Source organism: Amblyomma americanum, chromosome 4 (assembly GCF_052857255.1).
Source record: "Amblyomma americanum isolate KBUSLIRL-KWMA chromosome 4, ASM5285725v1, whole genome shotgun sequence".
Classification (NCBI taxonomy): domain Eukaryota; kingdom Metazoa; phylum Arthropoda; class Arachnida; order Ixodida; family Ixodidae; genus Amblyomma; species Amblyomma americanum.
Window position 1 is genome coordinate 75,360,690 of NC_135500.1, and position 22,807 is coordinate 75,383,496.

Genomic DNA, 22,807 nt, shown 5'->3' on the forward strand with positions numbered 1-22,807 from the left:
GTTACATGGAGGTTCGTTACATGCAGTTTTAACTGTATGTTTGGTTTGTGTACCCAAGTTCCGCTGACTGGAGGCACTCAGTCCAAATGTCTAGCGCTTCGTAGGAGAACTAATGTTGTAGAACACAGGAAAAGGCATCCTCCGAATTTTAACGCATCAGCATTAGAAAGCCCATGATCGCAAAGCGTCCGGTGTTGGCGTGTGGAGCCTCGGTTGGCAGGACACTAAGTGGAGAGAGGAAAATCCCCTTCTAAAGCTAACTAAAGCTAACGCATTATATCTGCTGCATTGATCGTCTGTGGATTTTTTTGCCCTGTATTGTAGGTGCCGAAGCCAATATGTGTCGTGGTAAAAGTGGACCGGCGGCAGTGATTCCATCGCAAACACCCATTTCGGAAGCACAGGCACACTGGCCACAGCGCTACCAGCCCAAATCGACGGCAGACTAGACGCCAGCTATGTTGTCCTCTGTCTGGACAATAGTGGGTAAGCCCACTGGCATGTGACAGTTGCAGGCTAGGCCTCCTATGGCTGTAGCGAAGCAATACTTCAAGTTCGTTACAACAAGGCTCAAGAGTACACTTGTACCTCCGTTTTTGAGTACTATAATATATGGGAAGCATTCAGAAGCCGGTGATTTCAGGGAGAAATTTCTAGCTATATATACGTGCAGATACGGCAATCATGCAAGCGAGGGCTTCAGAGATTCTTGACTGCTTAACCAATGAAAGACAAGCACATACATAGATGCAGTCAAACCTTGATATAACGAACCTCAGTTTAATGATATTTGTGCAGCAATTAATTTTTTTTCCTTTCCCAATCTCTGCCCTATTGAAGATCGTGTATTGTTTTCGTGGTTTAACGAAGTAATTTTATACTGAATTTCGATTTAATGAAGTGCTTGCGCATCACATGCAGGAATCAGGAGCCTCCTTGACAAGCATATGAAAATGAAAACTTCAGCTGAAAGACCACGATTTGCACGCACCCTTTTATGCACAAATGTAGCCAGCTGGATTCAGTCTCTGGAGCAGAACAGGAGCACAGCGCACCGCTGCAACATCTGTCAGGTGCACATGAAATCTGCGGTAGGCACGCTCCATCACCGGTCATCTGTGTAGTGCTGCGAAGCCTGCCACCTGGCTTTGGCAATCAGGAGAGCCTCTATGATCACCTTTTCGATTTCAATCCGAGCATGTGCTTTGATCCGCGTAAAGTGTACAGTGGCTCACACTTTTTTGCATGTCTCACAGTGGTCATCAAAATGGCCGCCGGCATTGTTTCATTAACTTAACGAAGTTTACGGCTGCACGTATGACATTGTTATATTGAGGTTTGACTGTAACTGCGAACTGCACTCATGGTTTCCTCACCTCAAAGATGATGTCCTGATATCCATAGCAGTAGGTAGATCCGAACGGGTTGGTGGTGTTGGTAGATGAGGTCCGGTTCAGAACCACTGGGCGCTCAGATGCTTTCACCAAACGCTCCTGAAGCTCATCCCACTGCCAAAGAAATGAAAACGCAATTAGGGCCAGTGCCGCACACACCACGGCAGCTACAGTCAAGACAGATTGCCCATTGTCACCTTCAGCAATGTCTGTGTCACAAAAATAGGCATGCATTTAAGAAGCCGATGCGGCGTAAAAAGAAATGCACTGATGTACGCCGTGGAAGGATCGAGAATGATCGGGAGAAATCTATTTGTGAAGCACAAGGAGTACGTAACCTTGTGCATGCTGAGTGATGCCTGCTCCAATTCACTCGGAAGTGGCATCGGGCTGGAAAGTAGCGACTAGAACCTTTTGGAGCCAGTCTCCACACCTGGCCAACGACGACATATGCATAGGTGGGACGGTGAGAGGCGTTTCATCAAATCAATCGACCTTCGAGGAGTGTGGATGTCTCCTGCCTCTCCTCTCGAGACGTGTTTGTTCCCTTCGACGACGACGTCTCGCCTCCGCCGCGCCCGGCGCACCCTCCTGCCCGCCCTTTGGACGATCGCAAGGAGCACCGAGCGCGCCCAGCGCCGTCCGGCGCACCTCCCAAGGAGCTACTAGGCCGCCCCGCCGACCCGTCGCCCGCGTAGGGGCCCGTCGCTCTACTCCTCGTAGGCCTACTTGCCCGGCGGCCGTTTCGGCGGCCGGGTAACCCTCGCCCGCCGGGAGAGCCTCTTCGGGCCGTCGTCGTCAGCTGCAGCGGCGACTGCCCATATTTCCTGTAAACCCCCCAGCAGCCGGCGCACCTGATGACCTTGGCAGCGGCTTGTTCGCCACCTTGACGCCTGCTGTGCTGCCCTGGATGTGAGCGCGGCTTCCCTGCTGCCCTCCGCCCTCCCCAGTGCGTGCGGAGCCCCGATGCGCCGTCTTCCATGGCGGTATCCAGCGTTTTCCCCCTGTTGCTGTCCTGCCGCAGCCCCCGGCGGTACGGCCAGGCGCGCACCCCGTGATCCTGGACACGGCCGCCGGTCCTTGTGCGCCAGCCCGCTGACGCCCCAGCTGTAACCACAGCTCCTGCGCGCCGCCGGAAACGGCGGTTTTCAGCGCACCCCGCCGCGCTGCTACCCTGTAGCAGTTTACCCCGCGATCCTCACCGGCCGCCACGTGGTGGCCTCCTGCAGCCAACCCCGGCTGAGCTGCAGTCCTCGTCCACCTCCGCCCAGCCTTTCGGCCGGTCCGGGGTCATGGGCTGCTTGCCTCCTGCAAGACCCCGACGTGCGCGCGCCACTCCCAGCGCGTGCCGTTCACCCTCCCCTCCCCAGTTGTGGCTGCTGCTGCTGCTGCGGGGGACCTGCCTTCCTAGACACCACGGACCACCAGCGCGCGATGCAAGCGGACATCCCCCTCCCCACATCCCCTTTCCCCATCCCCGCTCCAAGCTGTGCCCCGCAATATGGGTGGCAGAAATCGAGCACATTCCCCCCACGTAGCCACAAGAAGAAGAGGCGTTTGTACTATGAACGCTATGTGTGTGCACATGGTTGCCTTGGCACAAAGTGACTAACACACGCAGCTTCCCTATAAATGAAGGACGTTCAGCGTCGTTGGTTAGCCCAAACTCTAGTTTCAACTTTGAAGAAGCACGCATGACTCCCAGGTCAACATCACTTGCCCAGCCACGGACCTGTGAGAGAGCGGTCACCAGTCTTTGGGGCGGCATCATCATGATCCTCTGGTCATCGAACTGTCTCAGTGCCCAGTGGACAAACTGTGTTTCTATTGTTTGCCACTCTCATGTATTAGAGTACCAGTGTTATAAGGTCTCTTGTATTGTAAACTGTGTTACATATTGTGTGGCACTGTTTTGTCAATCACTTTGTATGTGTTCGTTTGAGTGATTAGAAATTCATATGTTGTCTCTTTGCTACATATATAAAACTTGTTTTTGTTTGTGAACCTTTGACTCCAACCCATTCTCTGGCTTGTGACTGGCGAAAGCTGGGCACCAAATGACCGCCCCCCTTTGTTACTTGGTGGCCTGTTTCCGGCTGAGCTGGTCAAGCTTGGTCAAGGACATCTCACCCCCACAAGTTCTAAGGGTGTCTGGGAGAGCACGCCACCAGTGCATACGCAACAGCAGGGCTGCCATTAAAGGGAGGCTAAAGACAATATCACTTCAGCATCCATGGGCTGTTTTCAGTGCATTCTGAGCAAGTTCTGGCACACTTTTTCTCCAAGAAAAAAATTGACCATTCACAGCATATTTCCTGTCCTCCTGGAAAAGTTGAAGTCCTCTGTGACTACCATATAATCACTTCACACCAAAAAGCAGAGCAAAAATTACTTTAGAAAAGTAATGTTCCAATTTGTTTTTGCACGATGGTCATGTCTAGAGTACCTTCTAACAGCACTTCTCGTGAGCATTAAAAGCACCAATCTGCAGTACAATTCATACTTAATGAGTATGAATTGAATGGCTTTGACCTATTTTCGTGCTCTCCATGAACATAGCCATGAGTGCAGTAGAAGTGTATTTTTATTTCATTTTGAATGTTTTCCTGTGAGCATCAAAGTTTCTTTCCTTTTTTTGCTTTGTTTACAATATTGTTTAAGTATGATTGTTCCCGTTTTAAATTTTCAATTGCGACTGACCTTATTGTATTGTAATGCTGTATTTTGAGTTATCTTTCCCATATGTGCACATGCGCTTGCAACAAACGCTGCCGCTGTGACAAACTGGGTGCTGAGGGACACAGGTCACATTAATTTTGATGGACGTCACTATGCACACACACACACACAAAGCCGGTGTGATACCTTCGAATTACGTGAGAAATGGCCAAAATTTGTTGAGCCAGAACACCAAGGGTAATCGCGTTTTCGAAATTCTAAAAGCAGATATGGCTGTTACTAATGGTTCGCTACACATCTCTAATAGAAAGTTAACTGTTCGAATTTAGTGAACAAGCTTATCAGTGAACATACTTAACCTGTTTTCTGATGTCCGCCTAACACTGGCATTAATTTACCTGAAAAGCTTACTTTTTACCTCAAAAACGTATTTTAAGAAAGCCTATTTTAAAAAATCAGTGGCGGGTAGCCTGAAACACGTGGTGTATTCCAGATTACGGCCTTTGTACTCTTTTAATTAGAGCCTTAAGGGACTGGAAAAAATGTCAGAATTATCCGAAGGTCGAATGGCTAAAAAAAACTTTCATAACACCGTTTTGCACTGCAGCAAATTTAATAGAAGAAAAAAAAGGCAATGGTCATCTGTTTTTAAGAAAAATGCACGGAAATGACAATTTTTCACAATTGCATCTTGCTGTACTGCATGTCCACTGCTGTCGGAAATATCAAAGCAAAGTTAATTGCTCCAAAATAGTGAAGGGCCTCCGAACTTCACAGGTGTGATGCGGTAGCGGTGGAACCTTCTCACAAGCAGTGGCTTCCATGTAAAAAGCCTTCACTACATATATAATGAGCAGCTCGTGATAAGTGCATGTGTTTTCGGCACACAGGACCACATGGATGGAAGTGAGGGGAATGCACATAAGCGCTGGAACGGCAAGACTCCTAATAAAAAGAAAAGACCAGCGATGTACCAACCAGTGTCTGAAAGGGAATGCAGCTGGGCTTGGCTCGCTGATGTGTGGCTCATAGCCACTATCGCCGCCAGCTGGTAGTGAAGCTTTAAAAACAAAACTATGCTGCGACGGGGTGCCTCTGATGACTTTCAATCGGACCTCGAAACGGCCTCATTTCAGACTGCATCCCAGTTAACTGATTGAAGAGGATGAATTTTAAACTCGCGTGGCTCCGGAAATCTTACATCCAACCTCTGCCGCCACTCTTACGCAAGCCGGGTGTGTTGGAGCAAGACAAGTCTGAAGTAAAAGAAACCACGCAACGAATTAAGCGGCTTTATAATGCACTGAAAATATGCACGGCCGACCAAAATTTTCAAGCTTCTTTCAATTAACCGAAAGTACAAATTTTCAGTATGAACCGGAGTGAGTCTACTGTAAATCAACATCAACAGCCTCTCGTATGCTCAAGCTCTGTGGCTCTTCAACACTGAGGTGTTCCAGTCTGCGGTGCAGTCACTGTGAGTGAGTGAGACGCAGGGGAGGCCCACCTTGGTGAAGGCGGTGACGACGTGCCCATCCTGGTCGTCGGCCACATCGACCAGGGTGGCCCGACGCTGCTCGGGTGTGGGGGGCAGGCGCAGGCGCAGTCGGAAAGGGCACCGGTAGTACTGCTGGAAGTTGAAGTGCCCCGGGTAGTTGCTCTGCAGCACCAACTTCTTCACCACATGCCGCTGGGCATCAAACAGCACGTCCTGCATGCACACACGACGAAAAACCACCTGTTGAGTAGCAGTGTCAATGCAGAGCCCATTTTGCACACCTGTATTACGCATTTATAGCTGGACACAACTAAAGAACGAAGCGGAAAATGCCCCTCAAAAGAGACCCTCTAGCCGATGGCGCCGACCGGTTTTCATGAAATTGCGGTTAATCCGATGAAGTCGTGGCTCATCTGCCACCTCCTGCGATTTCACACTAGCAGGTTCAAGGAGGTCAGTGAAGGCGGAATCAGTGAACGCCATTGGCTGGAGGTGCTCCTTTGAGGGGAATTTGCTACTTCATTCTTGAGTTGTACCCGACTATAGTAACAGGAAGTCACATCTGGCACATTCTGAGAAAAAAAAAAAAACAGCGCTCACAGACAATGGACGAGAACAAGGACAGCGCAGTTGTGTGTCTTTCTTGTTGTCGTTCATTGTCTGCAAGCACTGTTTTTTTTTTTTTCTCAGAATGCACCTCAACCAACTCGCCCAGCAACACACCTTGCACATCTGGCAGTTTAGCTTTGAAACCCCCTTCTGTACTGATTAATGCAACACTCATTCTGTGTTAGGAATTTCTCTGAATAAAAACCTGAAATTACCCCTTGGACAAGTAGGGCCACCAGCAACAGCTGCTTTCCACCGGACACTAGGTGGCAGCTGTGGTTGGACTCGGTTGGTTTCCAAACTCACACACTCCTCACAGTCTCCTTCTTTTCTCCTCATTTTCTTTCACATTTAGCCACACACAGGAACCAGAAATAAATCTATCCAGCCAGGCATACAGCCTACATGTCAAGACTTATAAACAAGGCTGCATTGCTAGCAAGCATCACAGCCTCCACGACAACTTTGTCAGTAAACAGTCACTGTTGCAGAATCAAGTCTGCTATCGTCTGAAAAGTCTCTGCACTGAACGTCAGACTAAGCTCCCAACTTTGATTTGTTTGCAAAACAAAGGAGTCGTGAGGTAACTAAACTGCTAGACGGGCAAGTTGGTAAAGATGCATGATGAAATACTGCACACCACAAAGAGGGGGACACACATGAGAATGATGCAGCAACACAAAAGTGCAACGCCAACAAGCGCCAACTTTTTGCAGCTTGTATCACAACAAGTGATAAGCAGAGGACACAAGAGCCATAAGCAGACCTTGTAACACACACTGTTGGTCCTTGTGCTCTGTGCTAGAACAATGTTTACTGCTTTTCCATACAGCACTGCTCAAATGGAATAGAGGAAGACAATATCTTACGACGACATCACTGGCACATTTTGACCCAACGCAAAGTGCACATAAATGAATGCAGGGGCAAACAACCACAGTGTCCTATCTTTTTTCATTAACGTATTTTTTTTCTGTCCATGCTACGCACTGTCTCATAACAGACCGACGCACCTGCCTGTACCTACACACGATGCAGCATGGCACCAAGGGATATAGCCTCGCTCAGTTTTTTATTTTTAACCTAGCATGCCAATGCCAACATCTTGCCCCAAGTGCATCTTTCCAAATGGTGGCGTGGCGCAAAGAGTTCCACAGCATGACAAGAGATGGCAGCACACTTAACAAGTGGCTTTCAGTAGTGACGGCACAGAGTAGCACCAAACTGAACACTGATAGCCAAGGTACATGCTTTTGTAACTGTATTCATGTGCAAATTAGTGATTCCAGCATCACCTGCCGAGTAAAGCAAAGAGTCGTCACCAGATTCTCTATAAAAGTGAACAAATTGAGAAGGACCTTCAAATTCATTATGCAGGCCCATGCTGAAGACACACTTGGTCACAACAGGAGCTCTTCATGTATTTTTTTAAAAACAATGAACTGTCTGTTTTACGGGGTTTAACGTCCCAAAGCAACTCAGGCTATGAGGGACGCCATAGTGAAGGGCTTTGGAAAATTTCGACCACCTGGGGTTCTTTTAACATGCCCTGACCTTTAGCACTTCGCCTCCATTGAAATGCGACCGCCACAGCCAGGATCAAATCCGCATCTTTCGGGTCGGCAGCCAAGCACTATAACCACTGTGCCACCATGGTGGCTCCTTTAACACTGAACTAGAAACAAACTCAGCCCACAATTTCCTAATGTTCTTATCATTGCAAAAACTTGCTTAGTACCGAGTCATTCTGAATATGAGAATTTTGTGTTTTTAGATTTTTAACAGAAGCAGATTTTCTTCAAAATATGTAAATCATGACCCAGTGCTTTGCCTGATGCACCTCAGCCACTTTCCCATTCCTGAGAAAAAGGCTGAGGTTTTTGTTTGAATTGGTTGAGAGCCTCCAGTTCCTTGCCCAGCCAAGGACGGCTGATGAGGTTATCCGACCTCCTTTGAAACTCTTAATGTTAGCCATTTATAAATCTTGTTTCTGCTCTCAATATCTCAATACTAGTTAGAAGGAAATAACTTTTTAAGCTTCCTACACCTTCATATTTTTTCACATATTTGTAAAAATCTGCAGTAAACAATTTCTTATACCTTGAGCTTGGCGCATGATAGCCTTATACTGCTTTGTCACAGAATGATATCGAGTGCTGTCCACATAGATGGGTATCCAGGGTGGACACTGAGCCACTTCAAGGGACCACCTGCCAAAGCACGTGCTATCCTTAGCTCATGCACTGCAGGCGAAATTCAGCATGATTGCACATGGCCATGCACCTCTCAACCACACAGCTTCACCCTCGAGTGAACACTGCCCCTCCCTTAGATACGGCTCAATTTGAAACACTCCAAGCCCCATTTCAATTGAGGCTCCTTTCCACACAAATCCTAACGCACTCTGTGGAGAGGAAAAGTGAGACTGGCTGACGCACCAGGCCCAGGGTGAAGTAGTTGTAGAAGTAGTCGGAGGCCCTGGCAGCCAGCAGGCGGTGGGAGTCCTGGGCATGGATCTTCATCTTGTCCTCCTCCTTGTAGAACACCTTGTTTGGGGAGCCCAGGGCCCACACCACGTCCTGGTCATTTTGGGAAAACAGCATGCACAGACGAGTCAGCAACCTCGAAGGCTTCCCCGCACCCAATCTGTGGTGCATGGCAAGGAGACAGAAACAATGCTGGAAGGTGACGTTAAGAAGTGGATGCGATATTTCTCAAGCTCACTCGACTCTCTCGAGCGCTCAGCCTAAGCAAGCACTTTCGCGCTCAATGTGAGTTGCAACGCACCTGAACCGAACCGACTGAGGTTTTCGTTTTGTATTAAATCAATTTGCTTTCCCAAAGAGCGCACAACTTGCATGGACAAATACCCAACGAATAACTGCGTCAAATTCCAGCACTACTGGGCTCTCATTGCTCCCACATTGCAGCTCCCATTGAGTACAACAGTTTGTCTCTGTCACCTTCCATGCTGTTCAATTCTTGCACCAAAGTGACACGCCTAGTGTACTGTGGTGTGTTCAAATGTCGCGCTTGCATGTGAACCCCGTTCAATGCAGCAGACCATTTGATAAGTCAAGCCAGTCATTAAACGGACACTCAGAACCAGTTTGTCCAATTCTAGGGCCAAAGTTCTTTATGGGAGCTTTCCACCCACTGAGCAACTGCACTGAAAGACTAAAACATCTGCGTTGAGACTTACACATGCACTCACTGCCTTTATGACAAAGTAGAGAACTGAAGTAAGCAGTCATGACCGCACTGAAAAGTTATCAAGCTCTCCTTCAACTGAGATGCGCTGGCCCTCTCACCTGAACGGAGTCGCCAAAGTACACGCATCGCGTCAGCTTCTTCTGGATGGGCCCAGACAGCCGAGACGCCTCATAAGCTGCACAAAAAACGGGCATGACAAAACTGAGGCCAACTGCTCGGTGCTTGGGTGTAAAATTATCACAGGCACCAATCAATGCTGTGGCCTTCAGTTCGTACACTATACGCAGTCTTCCAGCTTAGCTCTCAAATTCAGTACGCCATCATTAGCTCTTTTGCTACCGTGCCATAGGCGAATGGGCGCATATGATCGACGTTTCAAAAAAGGTGCTGAAAATTCATTTCACGCTAGCGGACACGCTGCGCCATCTAGGTTGTTTCTGTGGAACCAAGTTCATAATTGCAGCTTTTGTTTTCAGTTTAGAATGCGAGAGGGCGCTGTGAAAAATAAAAATTTGAACCGCCGCAGCAGCATCAGCCGGCGAACATGGCGTCCGCATCACCGCGCGCTCCTCGAAATCGAAATCCGACATTGAGCGCTTCGGCCAATATCAGTTCCGGTTTTTGCGATGAAAGCAGCGGTGATAAATCAGACAACACTGCACAAACGTCGGATTTCGGTTCCGACAGCGAGACTTCGTCTCAGGGGCCTAGAACATAAGCGTGTATTCGCACGCTAATTTTGTTTTCGTTCGCTCTGTGTTTTCTGCGGTGCATGCAGTTTGCAATTGATGAGAGTGGTTTATTTTTGGTCTCCAGGGCCTTCACAACATATGGCCAAGATAGTTTGGCAAATGCTCAAGGTCGCTTCGCGTTTTTCAATCGAGACGACAGCCAGGCGTCCATGTCGGCGCATCGCTACGGAGCGGCGCTCGGAGATTCGTTCGACCTCTCGACTTCTTGATGTTCTCCCCGGCGGAGGTGATGAAGATTCTGTACGAAAATACTAATAAGTATGCTTGGATGAAGATTTTGGACAGGCAAACATACGCTTGGCGTGATGGATCATGGGAAGAGGTGAATCCGTTGGAGATGCTGAAGTTCACTGGAATCATCATACACACGGGAATTGTTGACCTGCCGCGACTATATCTCTATTGGAAGACAGGAATCATCCATTCTGGCCTTCAGCCATCAAATAACATTTGCCGAAATCGGTTTTTCACTTTGCTTGTTTTTCTGCATGCAGCGGGCCCGGAGGATTCAGTGGCGGCTGCATCTATTGGCAAGACTTGGCCTGGCTTTTGAACCGCATCAATGAATGTTCATCAATCCTGATGTTCCAGAGCTTGCCCAAAATGCCATATTTGATCAGCTGGCTTTCAGGAAGCAGCTCATGCAACAAATTTTAGAGTATGGATGAGGTAGAAGTCCACGCCCCAATCCTCCCATAGAGCCCATTCATCAACAAAAAAAAAAAAAGGAATTGCAAGCTCTGCTATTAGCGAACAAAACATGAACAAAGATCAAACGTTATGTGCAGCACCTGTCAAGTCTACCTCTGAGTCACACCTTCACGTGATTGATTTTTACAGTGGCACCAAAGTCATGACCGCTGACTTGACCGGCCGTGGAAAGTGCAATAATTTTCCCTCAGAGCTGACACTTGGAGGAATGACAGCTATAAACATGTGAAACAGTTTGTATATTCCACTTTTTCTCTAATCAAGTTCTCGCATAGTGCAGCCGGTAATTTTTCTTTTTTCGGTATACTTTTTCTGTGTTTTTGCCACGTTTGACTAATGTTCAGGTACTTTTGCACACACGACTCTGCTGTTTGTTTCATTCAAAAGTGTAACTAATAAGCTACAATTTCATGTATTGCAATATACGCCGGGTTTGTTACTTCTTGTGAAAAAAAATTTTTTTCAGTACACTCCAAATCGTCCATATTTCTGCGGTAACGAAAGAGTTAAGAGCCTTAACTGTGGCACAAAATTTTAGGCACAAAATTTTAAATTCCGCAAATTTAGAACAAAGAATCATCGAAATTCCATGAGAGACATCGAATATGTTTCAAGATGCACCTCACTTTATATTCTGAACCAAGGTATGAATACTATAGTGTCAATTATTTCTTCTTTTTCCCAGCTTTTCACAGTAGCTAACACGACCTTTGCTACTGGGCTCTGAAAGCCATCTGGTGAAGCCAGCTTTTGTGCACACGTGCAAAGTAGAAGACGGTGTGGGTCGCTGAGAAATAGAAGGCACTGAAAAAGTTCAATGGACTAGGGAAAGCAATAAAGGGCAAACGGATGAAGGACTGGGCAGCTCGAAACACCAAGTAGCGGGCGCACGGCAGCTGCTACTCAGCAGGAGGCTCTGTGCATCGCAGTATTGAAGACTCTGGTTCTCACTATTGGGGTGCACGCATCTCAAGAATTCCCTTGTAAATAGCATCGACATATCTGCTGCCTCTGTATCTTGGCGTGTCATCTGCATTTCTTTGCAGGACCAACGGCCCATGGTTGGCATGAATATAGTTTCAGATTGCATTGTATCTGTAATAATATTTCTTTTAAAATTCACCCGAGTTCTTAAACTTCCGTCTTGCATTATATTCATATTGTGACGAAGAAGACAAGGCTGGAAGTGGCATGGGCCCGCTAGGCCAGCGGCCATTAAAATTATCTCATTGCTAATCAGTCTTCTCTTCTCATTCTTTGGCTGGCTGCCACGTAACATTCGGTGTGAGGTGCTGGGGAATCATTGGCAACCTGGTCCCGGAGCTTCAGAGTCCTGCGTCAGCCATGAACGCTGGCCATGAGTTCTTGGCCTGCGTCACCCGGCCGTGCCCCAGCCTTTCAGACCTGAACCGACCTCGCCGCTCACCCCAGCCTAGTGCCTCGCCCCGACCAGAAGACACAATGAAATGACGATGCTGCCGCAGCCAGTACCTATGATCCGACTGACCCGAGATGCTGCCCACACATGATGACACCGTTCCCCTGCCCAGGCCGTTCGGCTCCTGGCAACCTGCGGCCCGGAAGCTCCGTGGACCGGGACTCATGCTCTTATCATAGTATCTCTCTTCAGATATAAACAAGGTAAAATTTTCGTTTTTTATCATAATGCCGTTCTTACCAATGTCCCTAACAGCAGAGGCATAAAAAATGAGGATGTGACTGCTAACACACAATTCCACAAAAAATGCTTACATCCGCGATTTTTCGAGGAATCGTGGAAAACTGGGAGCTTTAATTAAGGCATCATCAATGGATGCAGCTCACAGGCATAACCTGGAATCTTGCCTTGAGGGTTAATTTTCAAGAGCAACAGTTGTCGGGCTTTCCAGCTTGACAGAAAAATTCAGTTTACAGCCTAGTGCTAGGGCAAAGCAAGCAATGCTGCAGCTGGTGGTGCAACAGCAGCAACACATTATCCTTGCATGTCAACTTTGCATCCATCAGTAACCATTCAAGCACTCATGCCAGCAGCATGCCATGCATGTGGCGCTTATGGGGTTGTTGGTTTTTTGGTTCAAAACAAATCGCAATTTTCTTCGAATAATCTTGAACTTGAGACTTGAAATAATTCTGGCACGCAAAAGAAGCTGAATTGCATAATATGCAATTTCAAAACAACGTGTATTTCTTACACACAAGAATATTACACAAGAAAAAAGTGCACTAAAGCTTTAAAACTCAACTTTCAAATTATAAAACAGACCACCCCAAATGAATAAAAATAATGTTTACCTGCCAGGCAGACAAATAATCTGAAATAAATAAATTACAAAAATACCAGCACAACAAAACAATATTGTTAAACAGAGTTCCCTGTTCTCGGGTCTCAACCCCCAAAACATGATATCGCAACAAAGGCACCAAGAGCAATTGTGAACAAAATGCTCCACCTCCAGGGAATTAAACAACGGAACTGCGGCCCAGCATGCTGAAGTCTAAATGTTTCAACTTTTCTTTTTTCCTTTTTGGCTGCAGTTAAGAGGGTCACCTTGAATGGGCAATATAAGGTATTCAAAACCACACGAAAGAAGTGTTCCGGAAATGTTACACGTTTCAGATGAAGTGAGATTTGTAACACCAAACATTAGGATCAAATTTCGATCGAACAGAATACAGTGTGCTGCAGTGCTTGACCTAATGTTCAAAGTTATATCACAAGCCTACAAGCATGGTGTTTCCATTTGCTCTTATGACCACACGAGGCTGTGATCAGATGAGACAAGGTTGCAAAAGCAGGATTAATGAGGCTTGCAACTATTGCACATATAGTAAAGAAAAAAGTTTTCCAAAGCAATAAATACAAGGTATAGCATGTGCTAAAGAAACTTCTCAATTCCTGTGTGTGGAGACAGGAGAAAAAAAAAAATGTTTTTTTGGGGAAAGGAAATAGCATCTCTCTCACATATCAGCAGACACCTGAACTGCCCCTAAGGAAAGGAATAAAAGAGGGAGTGAAAGAAGAAAGAGGTGTTGAAGTGGAGGGCTTGGGAAATTTACATCGCAGGAGATAATTGCTACACCATTACAACAGCTGTCGTTGAACTTGGGCAGTAAAGACACTGCAACTGATAGAAAAATATTTCAGGCATGCACAAAAGCATAAGCAAAGCGAGTCACCTTCAGTGAGCAGAGTCAGCCGGACACCCAGGGTGGTGTCCCCTTCCCTGAGCACTTCCAGGTTCTCAAGGAAGCTCTGGTTTCCAAAGCAGCACAGGGGCAGGGGCGGGGGCCTATGGGAGGCATATGTAACAGTCAACCACCGTGCATCGGCAGGTCATTCAGGACGAAAATTTAAAGAAAAGAACTGCCTTAAACGTCTAGAAATACAGCCAGCATTAAGGAGACACTGAAAAAAGTTGGCCGGTATACACTGATAGGTTATCGTGGTCATGTCACAATACGGAAACACAACAGAACACGCTGAGAAGCCACCCTGCCTAACCAACTTGTTCCCTAACAGCCTGTCCCATTGCACGAAAGGCAGGGAAACATGACCGGCAGTGTCGGTGAGACAGCTTTCAGCAATAAGAACAAGTGACACAGAGTGTTCGTCAATATGAGTCAATCTGTCCAGCACCCAGGCGAATTTCCTAGTGACAACAAACCGACCAAAGTGCACAATTTGCAGTGACTGATTGCTTTTGCGCCTTTCATGCTTGCAAAGTGTTTGCAAAACAGTTCCTTTCGTTGCATTGTTGTCTGACCAGGTGTGGCATCTTGCAGGCGGGTGGGCTGCCATCGACACAGGCGGATGGCAGTTGCAGCTACTGTGGAGAAGCACTTCCCCTTCGATTCCCACCACAACCGATTCTCAAAAGGAGCCGATCGAAACCTCGTCTCCAGAACATGGCTGCGGCCCTGCTATGTTCCTTCAGTCCCCGTGTGTTGCTTTTAACGGGGTGGGGTGCGCTGAGGACTGGAAACCTGGAGGAAGGTCGGATCTGGCATGGGCCAAGAATATATTTCTGCACTGAAAGTGGAAAGTGTTCACGTGGGCAGTCAGCCTGGCCGTTCACTTCGGGAGAAGAGATCTCGCATCAGTAACATGGACAAACAATGTCAGGCAGAAGCTCAAGCCAGGGACGCAGCGTGTAAGAGAGCCACCTGAGGCTGCAAGCATGCAGAGCCCACTGCGGCATTGGCGTCATCCATGTGTTCAGGGAAAGAGTGGCAGTGCTCCGAAGTCGCTCGTCTGAGGCAACAAGATCCAAGGGTGCATCAGTGAGAAGTACAAAAACAGCCAGCAAAGAATGCAAGACAGTGTACAGCAGCTACGCGTTGCTACCACCAGGATCCAGAGGGTCCGTGAGCATGAGGTGTATGCTGCTTCGCCATGACGCTCACCACTGCTCAAGAACAACTTGGACCTTGCAGAGAGACTTCACCAAACCCCCTCCACTGGCTTTGCGTGTGCAGTTTGTGATCGGTTGTAGTCTGAACAAGACCTTGTACATTAAAGGCAAGCAAGTGTGATCTGCCTATACCTGTGTTACCCAGCAGCGGCTTTAACATTGATCTGCATTGTCTCCATACATACCACTCAATCCTGTGCACTACCACTCATGTAATCACCGTTAATTTTGTTTATTTCTCAGAGTATCATCACAAATCTAGTAAAATATCTACAGCAAAAGCTCGCTGATTCAACCCCATTAATTCGGGAATCTGGAAATTGAACTGCCTGCTCGGTCCTGGCTAGCACCCATGTGAACTGTACGGCATTGCACGCTTGTTAATTTGTATGCTATGGGTCTTGCACTAGTTAATTCGAATGCATTCAGGTATGACACACGTCACAAGAGACCGTCGAAATAGCCCCACTCAAAACATGAATTCGAAGCTGCAGAGCAGTTTGCGCACCTCTGACATGCACACAACAGCAGGCACGATGAAGATGAAGAACGAGTGGCCCCGTCAGTTTCAGTTTCGCTTTACTGAGCTTTGCGCCCGCCCGCAGTGACGGCAGCTCAACCGGCCAGCATCTAAAGTTACTTGTGGCATTACTACATGGCATCTGAAGCTGGATCTCCAGTTGCCTGTGGGTACCAAATTCTTTTCTGTGTTGCAAACAATGATGTTGGGGCCAGTGTATGGAGTTTAAGAGCACAAAGGGGTAGTGTGAGAGCTACAGCTGGCGTTCATGAAAACTAAGTGTGTGTGAATATAAAATTTTCCAATGCGAACAAAATCTAACATTATGAAAGACAAATGGCTTTGAATATCAAATCAAATATCTCTCTAGTATGGAAAAAAATTTCATAGAAAAAAAGACAATGCTGTCCTTTTTTTTTTTTTCAATACAGTTTCCGGCCCTTGCAACCAAAATTAGACAAAGCTAGATTGACTTTGCACCACGTCAAAAAAAAATCAGAGCACAGCTGTACGCAACCTGAAATGTGATTGTGCAAAATGAGTGAGAACGTAAAATCCATGAACTGACATGGCAGTGGATATAAAATGTGATGGCTAGATAAGTCTAATCAATTCAGACTTCAAAGGGCCAAGAGAAATGCCCCCAATCCCCTCCCCAGAAAGAAAAAAAGAAAAATCAGTGAAAATGTGGAGAAGCCTTCCGAGTAGGCTTCATCGCCAAAACAGCAAAAAACCCGTGACAAGCACTCAGTTCTAGTGTGGTGGGAGAACAAAGCAGAAGCACAGGGGATGCACTTGAGCATCGGAACGGTGAGACTGCCGGCAAAGGATCAGTGATGCACCAATCGGAGTCCAAAAGTGGCACACAGTTGGGTTTGGTCACCTGGTGTATCTGCAGCAGAGAAGATGCCATCGCTGGTGCAGGCTGGGGATGAAGCTCAGAAAGTGAAACTACGCAGCTGGGCTATTTTTCTGGCATAGCGTCAGGGGCCCTCTTATCGTTGTAAGACCCGTTATTATGCACCGTACGTTAAGTGGGATATTTACAGGACTGAGCTGTCGGCCAGTGACAGGAGGCCCCGTGCAAGAGTCCACAAGTGGGCTTTCCTGTACAGCACATTTGACTGAAACGAGCTGACTGAGTCGAGATGAGACTGTGACAGGACGAGGGCCATGGGTGTGGACGTTAAGTGTCAAGCGTATTATGGATGACCGAACAAAGGCCATCTTGTTCTCATCAAGTGTGGTTTGTGCATAAGCCCACTTGTGAAAATTCGCACGAGAATCAATGGCATAATCTACAGAATTTGACTGGGGCATGCAATAAGCAACACAAAAGAAGGTGAAGAGGATTCTCTTGACCATTTCCCTGATACTTTGAGCTCGATATTTGGATAGCTTGCCCAGATGGTTACGCCATGGTAGGAATTACGAAAGTCGACAGTACTCGATCGCTGCCGAAAGTTTGGAAATTTTCAAAAATCCATTTCCCAAATCGAATATCAAGCGAGTAAGAAACATATTCGATTAATAACCAAAACTTTGAATATTTGCACACCCCTGGAAAACTAAAAACCCATTTTGCAGATTGCCCGAAGCAAGGAGTTAATTGACGGATGATGCACCCTGAACTGACCTGGTATCAACGAGGCTGTTGCCGTAGTAGATGGCCATGCGAGAAACCAGCGGCGAGCTCCCATTGGGTAGCTGACCCGTAGGGGAGGAGCCAAGGGCTGTGTCCAACTTGCACTGCCCAAGAAAAAGAAAACTGTGTGAGAAACTACACATGCTCATGCACCCAAAGGGGGCTGCAGGATACAGATCCAGTGCCGTCGAATGCAGTGGAAGCACCAGAGAGGACTGTCGAAATTGGTTCACTACAGTTATAATCGGAAGAAGAAAAAAACAGCACAAAGGATCTGGTTAGACATACCATTGCACTAACTGGCAACTTCAAATTAACACACTTTTTCAAGGCAACTGGGGAAGTGCATTGCGAAAGCAATAAGTCTAAGAAGAGAAATGAGCTGGTTTGAATGTTGCCTCGCTGATTCGAAACCACTAAAAGAACACTAGCAGCAAAAGGGGACTCAAGAAGGGAAGGAGGGACACAAGCATTTCCCCTGTCCGTCAAAACTCGCATCTGATTTGCGTCTCATTAGTCTGTTTTTTTGATGTCCACCTGTAACACTGATATATTACTATGTCGCAGAAAGCTTCTCGTTACCTTTAAAACCCTACTTTTAAAAATTAGTGACCAGCTTCCCCGAAACGCCTATACATTATGTTACCATGAAAACGGTGAATAAAATAGCTTTTCAGAGAGACGATAATTGCAAATGGAGCATTTCCTGCAATATATATAAGCTGCAGAATAAGAGCATGAAGCAAGTTCATGTTATCCTAATTGAAAATGCCACTGCTCTAGTTTTCTTTTTTCAATGTATCCAACAGCGACTGCTATTTGTGTCTGCATTTACTTTCCGATTTCTGCTTTCCATCCCGCCCCTAGTGCTTCTCATGCAGCAGAGCTGCTACTAACCGCATTATCAGGCACACCATGTGCCTTTCCATACGCCACAGGCAATTCGCATGGCGCCGATACTTGAGCATCTCTGTGCAGTGTGCTGCGAGGCCACATAAACTGAAAATGCGGTACAAAGTCAGCGACTGGGAGCACATTGTGGAAGGCAATGCACAGCATGTGAGACGCGCGTGATGGCGAAATGCGACCATGTCAGATCTCTCTGCACCAGTGCAGGCAGCGCAGTGTAGGGGTGGTGCCCTGCATTTTCTGCTCCAGTAAGAATGCTTTCCCACAAGAAAGCATGCTCCCGCGAGACGGTTTCCCCGCAGGTTTGCGCGAAGGCACATGTAAGCCATCTTGTGCAGGTGCGCTTTCTTGCCTGATGCATTTCATATATTTTTTATCCTCGACTGTGGTGCCAGTGAGGCGCTTCCTGAGCGCCATTGTGCACCGTGGTTGCTATGAAAGTTTGTCTTAACTGAAGGGCACACAAAGCAGTTCATCTTAAGCAGATTTTTTTACCTGCCTTGTTCATCATACCTCAGAATTTGTCTTAACAGGGCTAGTCTTAATAGGAGTCTACAGCGTTTCTCATTGTGGAGGCTTACTCTTGGGCTTCCCTAAACAAACGCAGCAGCCATGCGCACCTTGGGATCAGCCAGGAAGGAGAAGGACAGGCCCCGGAAGTGCAGCACAAACATCTGCTGGTTGGCATCATACTCTGCGAAATAGAACACGCATTGCCACATGAGAGAACAGGGTGAAAACAGGTCTACTTTAGCCTACAGCCTTGACACCAAGCCATTCGTAAGAGGTCCGGCTTCAGCCAAGCTCTTCTTGTAACTTGGGAACTACAGTCCTGGTTTTCTAACAAGCGTGAAACTGTCACAATTAGTGTCACAATAGGCAGCCCATTAAGAGCCATTCAAGTCAAAGTGAAATTCCGTTTCAGTTGGCCCATAAATAATAAGCCAATGCATGATGTTAGTCCACACCAGATTCTGGCTCTTGCATAACAATTTGCACAGAGTCAGACCCTCAGCAGCAGATTCTGAAAACACTGCCACAATGCCCCAAGCAAACTCCAAGAAACATGCGTGTTTGAAGAAGGCAACCCTCATTCCATCAAAGCATTTTGCAATATCTATACCGCTGCACTGAGAAGTCTACCAACAGCAAGAATAATTTACATATCCGCTTTTGCGCTTGTTATGCTGCAACCTGGACTGCTCCTAGCAGGGGACTAAAGAGGTATCTGTTAGGTTACCTTCACATACAAAGGATTGCACTTAGTCCTTTTGATGCACTCACTGGTAGCATGTTAATGATATACACACACACCTTGAAAGTGCTGGACAACACATACCCTTCAACCGATTACAATTAAGAACACGAGGGCAATTATTAAAGCTCATCATTTCTAAGAATACCTTTTCTGGCATACGTGATGCCCGTGTTTCCTGTGCTCCTGCAGCTTATGGTGGAGCAAACTCGCGAAAATATCAAATCTAAACACAGGCTCACTAAGCCCGTGCTTAATATTGAGCTTTCCGCAAGTTTGCTTCGTTGCAAAGTGCAGGAGAGCAGAAAAAGTGGCTGTCACACAAGCTAGCTAAAGATTTGGCCGGCTGTACAATCCAGCTTGCCTCAGCAAACAATCGTTTCCCCAATTCTATGCCCGATTTGACCCTTGCACCGAGCGCATTAGTGTCAGGTTACACTCGCGCTGCAAGAACTCGTGCTGCACTAGCACAGAACTTTTGAGAACTAGTGCAGGATGTGTAGCCAAATCGAGGAGACCTACTAATAAGAGTAACATCATCATCGGCACACCACCTATTCAGAAAACGAAAGAATCATGACATTAAAGGGACACTGAGGAGAAATTGAAGTTGGCTTGTATCCATAGAATACCAGCTCCTGATCACAAAAACGCCACTCTTCCTGAAAACAAAGCTCTTGTAATGTAGAAAATAGCAAGAACCAAAATACAGGTATCGCCGCCACAGGCCAATCTCGCAAGTACAAGCGTGATGACTTCCTAGGACAAGAGACGCCACCATGGGGGAATTTTCCTTACTTCATGGATGTCACGAATCTCTGAGGCTTGCAAAGGAAGGTTGCGCACCGCACCGCTAGCCTCCGGAAATCACGGAGTCTCCGTTCACGTCACGTTTCATGTCACTCCGTTCTGTGTCGTCATAAGAGTTCTCCATGTCGTCATAAGAGTTCTCGAGTTTGAATCAGAACGGCGGGAAAAATTTTCAACTTCGAAACCAAATTTCTTTTAAATAAATGCATCTTTCACTCCCGGACAAGCATCAACAAAGCCATGAAATGCCGAACTATCAGATATTCCTAACAAAAAAATTTTGATAAGGTTCTCCTCAGTGTCCCTTTAAATCGGTCGACATGGCCCGACATAAGCGAACCTCTTCAAAACTGTTGCAGTATCATGCCAAATTTTGAATCGTAGCAAAACAGAGGTGTCCAAGAAGACAGCCAGCTCAAGGCACGGCCTCCAGGCATAATAAAGGAATGAGACAGCCAACAGGGTAAGTTCTGGCTTCAACTGTGTTTGGTTCACAGAATCCAATAATCGATGTTGAAAGCCCTTCACAACAGAACTGAACATATACAAAAGTTAATGTGATCCTGCAAAAGTGGGTGCTACAGCAAATCGCCCATTTAGGGCAGGACCTGCAGTCTAAAAATGCTAGGAGCTGGAATTACATTTTTTTTAACCTCCACAGTTGAAATATCATTGCAATTTCAAGAAAGTAATAATGAGTTGCTTTGTACAGGATAATCAACTCTTCTCACTGCTTGTGTCAAAAATGCAAAAACAAAAATCGGACAGAAGTCGTAAAGGATAGTGTCAGGCAAAATCATAAGACAAATCACCAGCTGCCTCTGTGTTTTACTCGCTCAGAGTATAATTAATTACAACAGCAAGGCCCCTGACAAGTTACAAATGCACTACTCTGGTTCAAAGACAGTGAGAAAAAACCAGTGCCTCCCCAGTTTCAGTATCAGCCAAATGAGCTGGCATCAGCAAATCATGCCCTCTACCATTCCCTTTTCATACTCTCGCACATTAGTTGCCCTTCTTCCTGCCTGCTCCTCAAGAGAGGGAAAGAGAAGGGGTGCCTCATGAGTAGTGCCATACCATGCGAGACACACACACTCTTACTCTCAATTTTTCTTTGGAAGGCGGCCCTTCATAGGAGCATTTTCCAGGTATGCCATCCGCTGGCAGCATGACGCATGCCACAGCACCCCATAAGTCAGTTCACATCATGGCAATTAAATGAACTGAGCTGTTCAAAACAGCCCCAATGCAGAGCGAGTGATGAGATTGGCACTGAAAATAGGGGAGGCATTGCAAAAAACAATATGGCTGCCATTACCTCCTGGGTGGGTGGCGCCAAAGCAGTCATCGATCTGCTGCCTGGTGGGTAGCACCTCGGGTGAGCAGAAGGTGCTTCCGCTGCACGATAGACATATCAATGGCACATCACCACCACCTCCACACTTCAGCGACCAACTGCCGTTGTTTGCGCACACATTTCTCCCAAAGAAACCGCTGCGGTGGCTCAGTGGCTATGGTGCTTGGCTGCTGACCCGAAAGACGTCGGTTCGATCCCGGCCGCGGCGGTATCACTTCGATAGAGGCGAAATGCTAGAGACCTGTGTGCTGTGCAATGTCAGTGCACTTTAAAGAACCCCACGTGGTCGAAATTATCCGGAGTCCTCTACTACGGCATCCCTCATAGCCTGAGTCACTTTGGACATTAAACACCATACACCACCATGCCCCTTCTCCCAAAGCAAGAGCTCATGACTTGCATATTTGGGTCGGCATATACACCAAACTCTTCATAATTTTAGCTCGTAGGGGACTAAAACAATGTGTGAATTTTGGAGCGCTGGAATTAAGGGGACCTTTTTTCGATACACCTGATGTTGGTGGGGATAAACTAGTCACTTGAATTAAGAGAGTTCAAATTAAAGAAGTTCATTGCATATCTTGAACGCCCATACAGTTCACTGACCTCAGTGAGCACAGCTAACTTCAAGCTGTGTACAAGTGAGCACCTAAACATCACCAGTGGTTGCTAGCGTTCACAGATGCCGTGCCCATTTCTGCACTTACAGCTGTCTTAACCAAAGGCTAACAACTGTGGCAAACTAATGAATCCAATAAAGTAAATTTTTGGTTGAAGCACATGAAGACATGAAACCCTGGGCAATTGCAAAATTAAATTCTTTGCTCAGCATGGCCTATTTTCATGCATGCATCCAATTTTCAATTTTTGAAAACTACAAGTGATGCCTTCAGAAAAATTTGCAATTAATTCTAGCGCAGCCTCAATGACATAAATTCAAGCATTTTGTCTGCACAATTTCAAGTTGGACAATAACACCCTTTTTATGCTGCCATAATAAAGTCGGATAAAAAAGAAAAAGAACACACTGATCATCTCAGAGC

At 46.7% G+C, this 22,807-nt stretch overlaps 1 protein-coding gene across 2 annotated transcripts in view; it reads right to left on the reverse strand.

Annotated features, from left to right (window-relative positions):
• Window positions 1-22,807, reverse strand: part of LOC144128045 (phagosome assembly factor 1) — a 41,361-nt gene that overhangs the window by 12,532 nt on the left and 6,022 nt on the right. For both annotated transcript variants that reach the window (XM_077661090.1, XM_077661089.1), the window contains exons 5-12: window positions 21,726-21,805; window positions 18,963-19,036; window positions 17,425-17,537; window positions 14,034-14,146; window positions 9,492-9,568; window positions 8,619-8,759; window positions 5,581-5,784; window positions 1,377-1,508 (exon numbers count right to left, since the gene is read on the reverse strand). In XM_077661090.1, the coding sequence (XP_077517216.1) occupies window positions 1,377-1,508; window positions 5,581-5,784; window positions 8,619-8,759; window positions 9,492-9,568; window positions 14,034-14,146; window positions 17,425-17,537; window positions 18,963-19,036; window positions 21,726-21,805 (934 nt within the window). The remainder of the gene's footprint in view (window positions 1-1,376; window positions 1,509-5,580; window positions 5,785-8,618; window positions 8,760-9,491; window positions 9,569-14,033; window positions 14,147-17,424; window positions 17,538-18,962; window positions 19,037-21,725; window positions 21,806-22,807) is intronic.